The sequence below is a fragment of the Globicephala melas genome, chromosome 11, assembly GCF_963455315.2.
Source record: "Globicephala melas chromosome 11, mGloMel1.2, whole genome shotgun sequence".
Taxonomy (NCBI): Eukaryota; Metazoa; Chordata; class Mammalia; order Artiodactyla; family Delphinidae; genus Globicephala; species Globicephala melas.
Window position 1 is genome coordinate 29822779 of NC_083324.2, and position 14116 is coordinate 29836894.

Below are 14116 nucleotides of genomic sequence, written 5' to 3' on the forward strand. Positions count from 1 at the left end.
AGAACTATGGGGAAAGGAAAATCTTTTCAACGAATGGTTCTGGAAAAATTGGATATCCATGTAGAAAACTAATGAAACTATACCCTACCTCATACCATATGCAAAAGTCAGTTCCAGGTGGATTATAATTCAAAATCTGAAGTGCAAATTTAGAAGGGAATATAGGAGAATATTGTCATGGTCTTGCTATCGGGCAAGACTTTTTAAATAGGGCAGAAAGCATTATTATTAAAAAAGATTGATAAACTGGACTACATTCAAATTAGTTTTATCAAAGACACCATTAAGGGAGAGTAAGAGAGAAAAATGCAAGACACGGAGTGGGAGAAGCTATTTGCCACATATACAACCAATGAAGGGCCAGTATCCAGAAGGTAATATTTTTAAAGAAAAAGAAAAAAATGTATAAGCCAATTAGAGAAAGTCAACAGCCTAGTAGAAAATACAAAAAAGGATTTGAACACACACTTCATAAAAAATAGGTCTCAAAATGGCCAGTAATCCTTAGTCACCAGGGAAATGTATACGTTAAACACAATGAAATACCACTATAATACCCACCACAATAGTCAAAATTGTAAAAGACTGAAAATATCAAGTGTCTAAAGAATGCAGAACAACAGAAACACGAATACATACTGTGAGACTGCACTCGCATAAAGTTCAAAGACAGACAAAACTAAATTATAGCGTTTAGAGATACATTCATTTACAGGGTAAAACTATAAAGGAAAGCAAGGAAGCAATCATCATAGAATCAGCCCAGTGGTGACCTTTGTGGAGGAGGCAAGGAGGAGCTTTCGATTGGGGAAGGGAGTGTGGAGTGAGAGGGTGGAAGGGCTGGCAATGTTCTGTTCCTTGTCATGGGTGGGTGGCAAGAAACATTGGCTTTTTTTTTTTTTTTTTTTGCGGCACGCGGGCCTCTCACCGTTGTGGCCTCTCCCATTGCGGAGCACAGGCTCCGGACGCGCAGGCTCAGCGGCCATGGCTCACGGGCCCAGCCGCCCCGCGGCATGTGGGATCTTCCCGGACCGGGGCACGAACCCGTGTCCCCTGCATCGGCAGGCGGACTCTCAACCACTGTGCCACCAGGGAAGCCCGACACGTTGGCTTTGTATTAATTCTGTGAGCTCTATACATGCACACACACACACACTTTTCTGTATATGTTATATTTCGCCGTAACAAGGACTAAAAATAAATCAGATAAATGAAAAATTTTAAGTTAAGGACAAAAGAAAAGGAAGGAAGAGATTGACTTTAATGTATGGTTTAATTGCTGGCTGGATATTCAATTATTCCAGGATAAGTTTAAACGGAAAAGAATAATTGCCGCATATATTCTTCACAGACACTCCACTACTGAAACGGAGCAGGACCCTATGGTCCTTCCCCCATGTGTCCTCAGCCTGCCTTCTGTCTGTGAAAAAAACTTCAGCCGAAGAATAAGTTTAATCAGACAAGTGAGAAAATGCAGAAACAAAGGAAAACAGTCAAACAGGACAAAACAGTAATAGTTCAGTTAGTAAACAAAGCCAAGAACCTTTAGTTCCTCCTCAAGGGCTATAGATAATATTCACAGCCATGTCCTGTGAGCTGTCTTGTAGATACTGAAACCCCCAGGAGGTGGGAGAAGTCAACTACATGATGACTAGACTGTACCATGTTAGAAGTTGCCATAATTCTGAGAATTGGCCTCAAGGAAGTGGGAACAAACCGACGCTGGAACTGAAGATTAACTGTACCTAAAACAGTCAAGATGACACTGGTCAGACCACCCCGTGACCAGTTTCAAGATGACTGTTGGAGCTGACTGTGCTGTTTCTGCATGCAGCCCCTTCCCCCTCAGCCTGTAAAAGCTCTTGCCCACTGGTAATGGCGGGTGGGGCGGGGGGAGTTGGCCTTTGGACAGGGGTCCGCCTCCATCCCCCCCTCCCCCCCACTCCCATTTGCCGGCATCCAAATTAAAGCAAACTTTCCTTTCCACCAACCTTGCCCCTTTATTGGCTTTTGAGTGGCGAGCAGCCAGACCCCCACTGTCAGTTACACTGTTACATCAGAAAGTCGATTCTCCTCGTCTTGGCCATCCTCCCCGACTTTAAGGGACCATGCTGGCCTAGAAGATCATTATTTCAGGAACTGAGAAGGGGAAACCACCACAGAGGATGCTTCATTATTAATGATTCTTAATGATACCACTTATGGAGATCTCATTATGGGCAAGTTATACCAAGCACTCCGCAGCCTTTATTTCAGTTAACCCCCACAACAACCCTCTAGTATTGTCCCAATGTTCACATGTGGAAACTAGGCCTACGGTCGCTATAGGACTTTCCCAAGGACTCTCAGGTTATACGTGGAGTCTGGGCAACCCAGGCAGTCTGACTCTGCAGCCCACACTTAACTTTACACTAAAACTGGTGGGTCTCTGTATAGAAATGTCCTCCTCTGCTTAAATCCTAGCTAACTAAAGACAAGAGTTGTACAATGAAGCTGAGGTGCAAGATAGAGCTTACTCTTGCTTCTTCACTAACTTCAGGAAAAGTACCAGTATTTGGTGATTTCTGTGCTGGGGGCTTTGCACAGGTCACTTTATCCAATCATCACAACCACTCTGCCAAAGAGACACTGCTGTCCTGTTTCCCTATGCAGCATTGGCTATGGGCTGAATATTTACCTGAAAACTAAAACTGCATTTGATGAAGAGGAGTGAATCACAGCTAATCCACCGTGGACCATAAGGCATAAGATATTGCATTCCTGGAATCAGTGAGGACTCCCAAGGGCTCCATTCAAAACCTTTCAGTTAGGGTTTCCTTTAGCAATAGGGGGTTTTCACCAAAAGTCTGTAATTAGCCCTTGGATTTCAAAACATTTAGAAAACAGTTGAGAGAGTCAAACAGAAAATAGGATGTGTGTAGCAGACATGGGACTTTGGAACTGCCAACCTCTTCCAAAACCACAGTTGTAAGCATGTGACTCCAGCTTGGCCAGTTAGAGAGCTTCTCTACCGTTTGGTGTATGGACATAGAGAGAGAAGTCCTAGAAGGGGTGATATAGACTAGACTTGAGGCTACTGGCATGCATCCTGCTTATATTTGGAGAAGTCTGATGCAGGACAATCCCCCAGAGGAAAGGGAGACAAAAGATAAAGGGAGGAGAAGAACTGTCTACAGCCACCCCATCCTTCATAGTTAAAAGGTCGAAAAGGCACTTTTCTCTGGAGGCTCATTTGAAATGGAGTTTCCTTAGTTGGCATCAAGAGTCGTGGCTACAACATGGGCCCAGATTGCTTGCCTCCTAGAGGACCTCTTTAACCTTGAGGTTCTAGAACTCAACCACCAACTCTTTGTTGAGGTCCCACTTGGAGCCCAACACTGTCTGAGGCACAGTAGGTGAAGCGCATCCCTGCCCCAGAGATGCTGATGAATCGAAGCAACACGACTGATTTAAGAACAAGCAAGCGTGTAACAGCATTCTGCGCAAGTCGGCAGTACAGTGTCAATCCTACCTGTGGCCAAATCGATTTCTCTACCTTATCCCATCATAAAGTAGTTGACTTTGTGTCAGTTGTGTCTACCACCCCATGCCCACAGACAATTACATGCCCTCCAGGAGCCAGCCCCACGGTCTAGGGTTAGCCAATCAATTTTAATGCACATTTAAGAGATTTTCGAAGTGTGCGAGTCCTCGCGTAAGATGATAGATCACGTAATAATTAAAGCATTAGAAGAGCCCAACTGAGGATTCTCTTTCCACCAGCAGATATCTTTAGGTCAAGAAGGGCTATAAAAACCGGCACATCATTTTCATTCCTTTAAGACAGGCAAAAAATGGCCTTGAATGTAATTAGATGTTCTTAGCAATTTTCCTCTAAAGCTCCATGTCGTGTTCCAGTGAGGCTCCAAAAAAGGTAAGAACTGTGGGCATTCTGAGCTGCAAGCTGATGGGGTGGTATTGTTTTGAAGAAGTGAAAGCCCATGATATTGCATGAGTCATTTTTTAATTAGAAATAAGCCAGAGTCATAGATAGCTATGGGAAAGGGAAGCTTTGTAACAGGGCTCCCCTGAGAACTCTGCCCCCTCTCTTATCTCTCGGGCGACTCCTGCAGATTCCAGAGTTATCCATTTGGAAAATGCTCAAGGCAGTAAATCAGCATTTATCTGTGACGCCCCTATCAAGGGTTTGCTTTATACTCTCCTTTCAATGATCTGTTGTCTATCTGAGCAGGTTTTTTTTTTTTTTTTTCCTCTTTTTAAGTTTGACGATCTTGTTTGTGGTTAATTTTTATTTCTTTAATCCTTCAAAAGAATGACACTCAATGGAAATGAAAAGTAGTGCAAAAGTTTAAAAGAAAATTATTTCCAATAAAACCTAAGAACTCCCCTCATTCTGGGTAAGGTTTCATGATGCTGCAGTTAAAAATATAGCTTCTTTATATAGAATATCTTATGTCAACTGTTGACCTGACTCTTAAAATACCCATCTATACCCTCAAACTCACCCGAGGTCATACAAAAGAATGAACATATTAAAATAGGAAATATGTTAAGCTTATGATCCTTTTAAATGGGACATCAGATCATGTCCCTCCCCTATGCTTTGTAAAGCCAACCAGGACCTAATCACAGGAGGCCTTGTAGGCCACAGAGAAGGACTCCAGGTAGGATCCAGTCTCATCTCCCCTGACTCTGCCCCACACTCTTGCCTCCAGCTTTCCTGCTCCCTGGCAGTTACTAGATTATATCAGACAAGCTCCTGCCTCTGGGCCCTGGCATTTTTTGTCCCTCCTGCCTGGAATTCTCTCCTTTCCTCCCTCCATTCTGTATTTGACTGAAATGTCATCTTCTCAGCAGGGCCTTCCCCAAGTTCCCAACCTAAAATAGAACCCCGTTTCCTCCTATCCCTTAAACTTGCCTTACTTTTCTGCATAGGGCTCACGATCACCTGTCATCATATTATAGACTTATTTGTTTGTCTGTACCTTCCACTAGCAAGTAAGTGTCCGAGGACAGGGCCATTGTCTTTGGAACTTAGAACAGTGCCTGGCATCTCAGGGGTGCTCAAAAACACCGAGTGAATGAATGAGTGACAATATTTCTTTAGAATCTAGACCTTTCTCTGGGCCAGGTACTATACTAAATGCTTCACTTGTGTCATCTTTAGGCCTCATACAACTCTATGATGTAGATGCTACTATTTTCCTGATATGTAGATGATGGAACTGAGGCACAGGTGGGCAAAGTAAATTGACCAAGGTTGCACAGCTAACAGGTCACATGCCTAACTTGAGCCCAGAGCCCATGCTCTTAAATATTAAGTCAACCCTTTAGATACGCCCAGGGGTCCCCCACCCCCAGAGCAGCTTCACTGTGTGCTCTCCCCAGAGCCTGCACCCCAGGATACTGTCTTAGAGCAGTGCCGTCCAATAGCAACAGAATGTGAGCTACACATGTCCTGTTACATTTTCCAGAAGCCACGTTAAGGACAGATTAAATTAATGTTAATAATATGTTATATTTACCCAATATATCCAAATTTAATCATATCTTTATAGTATGAAAAATTCCTCATATAAAAATTATACAAATATAAAAAAATAATGTGATATTTTAAATTCTTTGTTTAGAGTAAGTCTTTGAAGGCCGGTAGATATTTTATACTTTCCGCCCATCTCCATTCAGACTAGCCACGTTTTTCAGTGCTCATTCACCATGTGTGGGTGGTAGCTACTATGCTGGACATTGCACCTGTGAAAAGGGGTTGAGCTCTGGAGTTAAGGAGATCTGGTTCCAATCCTGCACTTACTGTGTGACTTTTTCCCAGCTGTTAAACTGGGGTTCTGATATCTACGCCATGGGACTGAAGTGAAGATTAAATGAGTTTTCCATAAGTAAGGCTGCACACACCTAGCACAGGAGCTGGCCAATCGATGCTCTGGACGGATGGCTTTCCCTCCCACCCAGAAAAGAGAAGCTTCTGAGCACAGCCTTCAGGGCCTCTCTCCTCACTCCAGTTGAGCCCTTTGAGCCAGTGCCTCTGCTTCCACTGTCTGCCAGGGGTGGGGAGGTCTCCAGTGGGAGGGACAGAGTGGGGCGGGGGGGGGGGCCCTGGCTTGAGGCCTTCTCCCCTGGACCATCCACCTGAGCTCTGGAGAATAGGTGAGCCTCCTAGCCCCCTTGCAGGGCACTCTTATAGGGCTCTGCATTTCCCCAGGGGTCTCTTCCTGGACAAAATAACCCTTAAATCCCCAAGGTGAGCAATCAGCTATCTCTCCTATCAGCGGAGGAGAAAGTTTCCATCTCCCTATGGAGAAAAATCCGAGACTCTGAGCATCTTTGGGCTGGAAGGGAGTTTAAAGAGCCATTACTTCAACCTGTGGTTTTACAAAGGAAGAAACTGTGGTCTAGAGAGCAGATACGACTTGCTCAGGCACACACAGTGATGGTACAGGCTTAAAACTAGACCCTTTGCATTGACAGTCTATCTGGACACATGTAGAGATGGAGCCATAGAGATTTCCCTATATGGGCAGCTGACACCTCTCTACGGGATACGTTCATCTTTGTCTTTTCACAATCTGCATTTCATTCTCAGCACTAGAAACTCGGGAGAAGCAGGGTAGTGTGAAATAGGCACTATTCCCAGTAGCCTTCAACTGTGTTTTCTTGCCAGTTTTCTACCCTTGATCTTTTGGTGCCACGTAGAACTTAAACGTAATTCACGTTAGCCTATTTGTGAGTAACTGAAGTAAACCATAACTTATTTGACCATCAGTTTCATAGCATTAAAATACAACATTAAAGATGTCATCTCTGTTTTTGATGAGAGGCTCTGCTTCAGGTAACAGACTTTTATCCATTAGCCTAAGGATTTTTCTGGATTGTAATCTCAGCTTACATACAAGGCAAACGGAACACAGTTCTATCAACTTCAGTGCCTTTTAAATGGTGGAAAGGAAAAGACATAATGACCCCATTAGGCTGTTAAACGTGCTGAACCCCGACAAATTCTCACCGTCACGATCCTTGAGGATTTGTCTATAATCTCTCAGCAAATATACCTTTTATTCAACTACAGAGTTGTAGATACTCCAGACACAAGTGCCATTAATCAAATAACACACTCAGCAAACTCTCAGAACCATTAATTATCAAAGGTAGCCTGTTCCACGCTTGGCTCGAAAATTCTATTATAACAGGAGAGCACAACTAGAGCGAAGGAATAGGCTGGAGGAAGGTCACCCTCAAAAGCACGATAAGAAGAAGCTGCCAGACAAAGTAAATGACAAAGCACGCAGGCCTCTTAGCTCTTCCTTTGCCCCTTGGAGGATTTGAAGGAAGGGAAAGAGTTTCACATTGTAGGGACTTTCTTTCTCAAAATTAGTTTCGTTTGTGGAAGACGGAAGGAAATATGAAGTAATCCTTTTTCATTTCCACTGAGTCTTGGGGAAAAGTAATATCAGCTAAAGATTTAGAGACAAATAAAGGCTGTTCTTCATCAACTCCGTCAGAACGAGGAAGCCTTTTAGGGAGGGTCTTTGCGAGGCACAGATACAGGGACGTGAATGTCCATGGACCAAACAGGGAAGACAGAAGCCTTACTGCCTTCCAGTGGGACACGAGAACATGCCCACGAGCAGCACGAGCTGCCTAGGGGTGGGTTTGCTCTGCTTCGTCTCCCTCCCAACACCTAGCCTCAAAGCTCGTGTAGCTTCATTTCCCAGGACACGAGGGGATGCCGGGCTGCGTAAGTCACTCACAGCCACAAGCGCTGGCATCATGGGGTGTTAGTTTCTGCTGTATAATAAAGTGAATCAGCTATACATATACATATGTTCCCATATCCCCTCCCTCTTTCGTCTCCCTCCCACCCTCCCTATCGCACCCCTCTAGGTGGACACAAAGCACCGAGCTGATCTCCCTGTGCTATGCGGCTGCTTCCCACTAGCTATCTATTTTACGTTTGGTAGTGTATATATGTCCATGCCACTCTCTCACTTCATCCCAGCTCACCCTTCCCCCTCCCCATGTCCTCAAGCCCATTCTCTAGTAGGTCTGCATCTTTATTCCTGTCTTACCCCTAGGTTCTTCATGACATTTTTTTCCTTAGATTCCATATATATGTGTTAGCATACGGTATTTGTCTTTCTCTTTCTGACTTACTTCACTCTGTATGACAGTCTCTAGGTCCATCCACCTCACTACAGATAACTCAATTTCGTTTCTTTTTATGGCTGAGTAATATTCTTTGTGTTTGATCTATCCCTTCAAAGACAAGAGTGACAGTGCTGAGTCTGTGGCCACTCCATAAAGGACAGCCCCGGGGTGAGCCCCGACCCCGCCTCAGGGCAGAGGTCTGCATCTCCCCTCCTGAGGGGGGCTGGCCACATGGTGCCCGGAGCCCCGCTCAAGGTGACAAATGCGGAGGATTGGGAAACAGACCCTGTTTAAAGGGAAGTTAAGTAACACCCTCTCATAGTAGGAAGTTGTGTTATTGATCCGCAGGTGTAACCAGCCACAGAGGAACCGTTTTGAGTGAGAAAAAGTGCTGGGAAGTTGCCCTGCTCTCTTGAGTCCATCCTCACATCACTGGGTTTCTGGCCACTGCCCTTGGGGAAGGGTAACCCCTTCCTGGCTGTAAATGGATGGATAATTGCATCGCCTCGGTTCATAGTCAGAGTGGCTCTCTGATCCTTCCCATTTCTTCTCCCCCAGCTTCTTTTTTTACCCAGGTACTGTAAGAGATGGCCATCAGCAGCTTTTGTGGTCCAATTTCTGAGACCAGTTTATTAAGAAAAAACTGAAAAGTAGGGGTCAGGGGTGCCTGCCCTTAGAAAATGGCTCACCTTGCTTTTGCTGTGAGCAAAATGACTTTCCACGGCTGTCTGCCTGTATCTGGAGCCTGCTACAAACCAAGAATTACTTTTTTTTTTAAAAAGAGAGAGCTCTTACAGAGGAATTTTATGTTAGGGTCTCACAGCTTTGTTTTGTGGGCGAGTGTAGTTACTCTGTTTTAAAACCATTTCTGTGTCAGCTTTGGGATGGAGGCAAAACAAGTTAATTTATTCATCCTTGCAGGCAAGAGGCACTACCTTTGATGGACAATACTTGTCCCGTACGTGTGGCTCTGCTAAGAGGGCAGAGGACCGACAGCCTTAGTAGAAGTTGAATATTTGCCACTGAAGGCTCCTGAAACCTGTCTCCAGCAACTGAATTGCTTTGGGCCTTTGGAGCATTTTCCTGGGAGCACACTCTGGAATTGAATGAAGAGAGAGACAAGCTTGGAGGCTTCACCTTCACACTTAATAATTCCCTGCCAGCCCAGGCCACGCTCCAGATGGTTACATCAGAATCTCTAGGGCTGGGGTGAAGGTTTGGTATTGTTTAGACCTCCCCAGGGGGTCTAAACCATAAAGTAGGTGAGAGACACTACTTTAAAGAAACAGGAAGGCAGATTGTGTTTTTATGGTCCCCAAAGTTCCTCTGACACTCTACCAAGGTAGATTACCTGGGGTCAGCTCCCACCCAGGTTCATCTTTAGAAAGAGAGACAGTGATCTGTTTTCTTAGCTTCAAGACAGAAGGGTCCTCCTCCGCTGGGCCTCTAGGATGGAGGAGGGACAGGGTTAATAGGGAAGCGTCTCCTTCATTGACACAGTAAGAAGAGGTTCCCTTGAATATACGCAGAGCGTGGTTGGAACTGTTGGAAACAGAGGACTCTGCCTGATGGAAGCCTGATGATGCCCTCATGTTTAAGGAAACATTGGCGTGGTTCAGTTCAGACCCCGGCTGGGATCCCCTGGCCCCCTGCTTTTACCCTGTACTCACTCAGGCGGGACAACAAACTGCAAATCGATTCCAAAGACTTTCCTGAAGGTTTCAGGGAGAGATGGGCAAAAGGATTACAGCCCACACAGCAGATCTTACTCAAAACTTACTTACATATATATGTGTTAGCATACGGTATTTGTTTTTCTCTTTCTGACTTACTTCACTCTGTATGACAGACTCTAGGTCCATCCACCTCACTACAAATAACTCAATTTCGTTTCTTTTTATGGCTGAGTAATATTCCACTGTATATATGTGCCACATCTTCTTTATCCATTCATCCGATGATGGACGCTTAGGTTGCTTCCATGTCCTGGCTATTGTAAATAGAGCTGCAATAACTAACACACCATTGTAAAGCAATTATACTCCAATGAAGATGTTAAAAAACAAAACAAAACTTACTTACATCTTCTCCATCGGACTGTTTTATTTTCCTTCCTAATTCAAAGCTCCCCTCTCCAAAAATCTCTTCTACCCTGCAGAGCGACGGGGCCTCCCTTCTGTCTCCATTTCCTGCTCTGTAAAGCCACCCCTGCTCTGAGCTTCGTGATGCCACCTGTTCCTCCTCCAGCGTGGCCTTGCAGGGGGAGGGGACAGTCCCAGCTCATCTTCACTGTGTTCCTCAGGAACACAGAAATACTTGAAAAGCACGTGTTCAGGGGGATCAGTCAAACCTCAGACATTCTGGGCTTCTGTTCTCAGAACCCCAAAAGCCCACATTTTCTGGACTGCTCACCTGGCACCCGATTATCTACTGCCTTGCCTCACCCTGTGTGATGGGTTTCCCCAAATGGGCTGGAAGCACCTCGAGGATCTCATTGTTCAACTCTTGGCACCCTCCTTAGAGCCTTATTCATGCTTCAGTAAATACATTTGTTGATACGCCCACATGGCATTGAAAACACCACTGCCTAAAGGTGAGATCAAAGGGAAGTGGGGACATGAAGGGCACGTGGTACATGTAGTCCAACCAGAAGATGGCAAGGTGAGTCCGCTGCCCAGATGTGCCCTCTTGGATAATGAGGCCGAATCTCCGGCCTTGTAGCTGAGCCTGACTTTCACTTGCTTTGACGCTCGTGGGCCTCTGCTGCCTGGTGGCCTCTGCCTTGCTGTGCAACACAGAGAGTAAGCAGTGATGAGGACAGCAGCAGAGGCTCACACTGGTGGGTCCTTCCGATGCGGTAGGCACGGCTCTGAGCGCTTTACGTGTGTTCACCCACTCAGTCCTTCCCGCAGCCCCAACCTTGCACGTCTTACGTCACCCCCACACACACACGCAGCCAGTAAATGACAAGGCTGGGCTTCCGCCCCAAGTCTCAAAGTCCAACATGTTCACTCGCTGTGCTCTGGCAATGAAAAGCTTCCAGGCTAGTTGGAGAGAAGGAACTGCTGAAGACAGAGCCTTAAGTAGCCAGGCGGACGGCTTGAATGCCAAGGCCGTGTGAGGCATGCTTTGCAGAAGCATCAGAAGCAGACTGACAGAAGGCCTGCTCAGGAATGGACGCACAGGCAACCCGGGAGATTCAGAAATGACAGGGCTGGTGTCGGGAAGGGCGGGTGAAGGAAATAACACAGGGCCGCGGTGTTTAAAAGACCAAAAATAAAACCGAGGGAAACTTCTCCTAGGACATAAATCTGCCCTCGACAGGTGAGGCGGAGGAAAAGAAAGGGCACATCCATTTTCAGGCCTGCACAGGTGCCTCTGACTCAGAGGCAATAATCGTTCAAGGACACGGGCAATGATGAATGAGCGGGAGATGACGCACGTGTGCAAGCAAGATGGGTGGTGCTGGGAACAGCAGGGAAAGATCCCAGCATCACACAGGAATGAGACAGGCCCCCTTCTGCAGGGGGTTGGGAGGATGCAAATTGACTGGTACCCACCCCCTACTTTCCACGCCACACTTACAGACATCAGTGGACCTGGGGAGGCGGGGAGGCGGGGAGGCGGGGAGGGGATCCTGAACCGAAGTGTGAAGGCTGAAGCAGAAGTGAGTTGGTTTCTGTGTTCTGGATCCTGGAAGGGAGCAGATGTAATTCCAAAGGGATGCCCTGCCTGCCCTTTGCTCTCTGGCCTTCTTATGAACTTACAGAAAAAGTATAGCGCTGGACTCACTAAAAACTCACTGCATGAGCCAGAGGCTGAAGTGTGTGCCCGTGTGTCCTCACCCAGTGGGGTTGAATGGGCCCGTATTGAGGTATTGAGCATATCCTTGAACTACACACGGGAACGAGCAGGAAGCTGGGTCTTTGCACCTTGGCCTCCCAGGTCTGTGTCCACAGTGTTGCACTCAAAGCCATGAATAGCGAACAGTAAGTGAAAAGCCATGTAAATCTTCACTGAAGTCTCTGGAAAACCCTGAAGGAAAGTCCATTTGTGCTTCTCCACAGTGGTTCTCAAAATCTCTTCGTATATCACACCCATGGTAGCTGCCCCTAATATCTCCTAAGAGCCTTTTCTTTCAACCTCCCCCAAATTGTATGAAATCTAGCCTGTAAAATTCTGCTCTTTCGCCCCCTCCTATTTAATTTTCCCTTTCCTGGAATGGTCTGCCCTTGGAATGTCCCCCAAGCAAGTCAGCCCCGGCTAATCCAGCTCCTGACCACACCCACGTTACTAATCCCAGTGAGTAAGGCCCAGAAGCCAAGTATCCGACAGCTTCTCCTTTGGCGTAAAGAGAGGGTATCAGAGCTGTGAAATACATTTCTGTGAGCTAGGAATTATCTTTTTTTTCCGCAAATAAGATTAAAGGGCTTCCCCCACTTTCCTGTTTTATAAGTAGAAGTCCTTTGTTTAGGCCTGGCCTAAACCCTTCAGGTAACTTGGCCTTGAAGCAAAGCTGATTCTGCTTGCTACACACTAGCTCAAGAATTCCCCCATCCAGCGGCGGGTGCCTCAGACTATGATCGTAGGGACGCTTGCTAACAAGCACAGATTCTTGGCCTTCTCTCCACACCGGCTAATTCAGAACGTGGAGGACAGGCTGGAGAAACCTGTGTTTTTCTTACAAGCTTGCCAGGTACTTCTGATAATGTCTATATTTGAGAATCTATTCTTACCTAATTCAAGGTCTGAATTGGCTTCATTTTGTATGTAAGACTTGCATCCTTAAAGCAGATTAAGAGACCATGCGGTTGACCTCTGGGGCCTAGGCTGTGGGCAGAAGCCACAGAACAGGTGGAGATCCAGGGAGTACGGGTATCTGCAGGGCTGGAACCCACCTATGTCACGCCACCGGCCCACATCTGTATGGCTTCGTGTAACGTCTTAATGGCAATCTAAGAGATCGGCAGTAAGCAGATTTACATTTTGTTTATTGCCATGGTTCAAAACAAATGCTATTTGTTCTAACTAAATGTCTGGTTTATGTTCTGTCATTTCCAGGCACCAAAGGAACTCAAACAAGTCCCAAGGCATAAGGAAATGGGGCTCGTGCTTTAGGACCCTGCGGCACTGAAACTGAAGCTAAGCAGATTTTATTACATCCTACAATTCGACAACCTTTTGCAAAGCATCTTATTATGCTTGTGGAAGCAATCGGGGTTATGTTTCAATCGCAATGACTGACAGGCTGCCTTCAAAACAACGGCACCCGTGGCCCTTCCACACTTCCTTGGCTATGTACTTAGAATAGAACCTTTTCTAAGTTGCCCCTTGGCCTGGATGGAAATAAAATGATAGTTAAAATATTTAGCTTGCATGTTGGCTAACTTAAAAATTGACATTTGGGGTCCTCTGAAAGGCACGACTGAGGATAGATCAAATCTCCTGTGCTTCCTGTAAACCAAAGGTTTGTTAAGGCTGAGAGAAGATTTACAGAGTTTCCTTCGTGGTAGGTGAGATAATAGAGTAAGAAATGTCCACCTTTTCCTCGGTTATATTCTCCTCCTGCCTTCGGTGCAGAGAGGCAGATCTGAAGGAGCTTAAGATGGCAAAATTAGCTTCAGGAAACTAATAAACATGTAATATGCTGGCTAGACACCGTTCTGGGCTGCTGGAGTGGTAGGAATGTAAGGAAAAGAATGGGGCAGCTCTCAAAATTGGTTGAGGAAACATGCCCCTTGCCCGTAAGGGTCAATTTCTTTAAGGAAGGATGACAGAAGTAGGCTCTTTCTTTCCTCTAGTAGATTAATAAAACAGGGGATTCGAGTTTATAGAGGAAAAAGTAAAACACGCCAAGAGCACTGCTACAAAGAGCCCAGAGCAGGACTTTTCCTTTTCACGAAAAGCCTCCTTGAGAATCTCTTTTGGCTTACGGGCTACTCCCTGACCCCAGCAC

The 14116-nt window shown here is 45.9% G+C and overlaps 1 protein-coding gene across 22 annotated transcripts in view; it reads left to right on the forward strand.

Annotated features, from left to right (window-relative positions):
* The window catches only part of FHIT (fragile histidine triad diadenosine triphosphatase), a 1458892-nt gene extending 1445362 nt beyond the window's left edge, over positions 1-13530 (forward strand). For all 22 annotated transcript variants that reach the window (XM_060307532.2, XM_060307526.2, XM_060307530.2 and 19 more), the window contains one exon: positions 13222-13530. Coding sequence is in view for 1 of the 22 variants with exons in the window: in XM_060307536.2 (XP_060163519.1) it covers positions 13222-13278 (57 nt within the window). In the remaining 21 variants the exon portion in view is untranslated. The remainder of the gene's footprint in view (positions 1-13221) is intronic.
* The last annotated feature ends 586 nt before the right edge of the window (positions 13531-14116 follow it).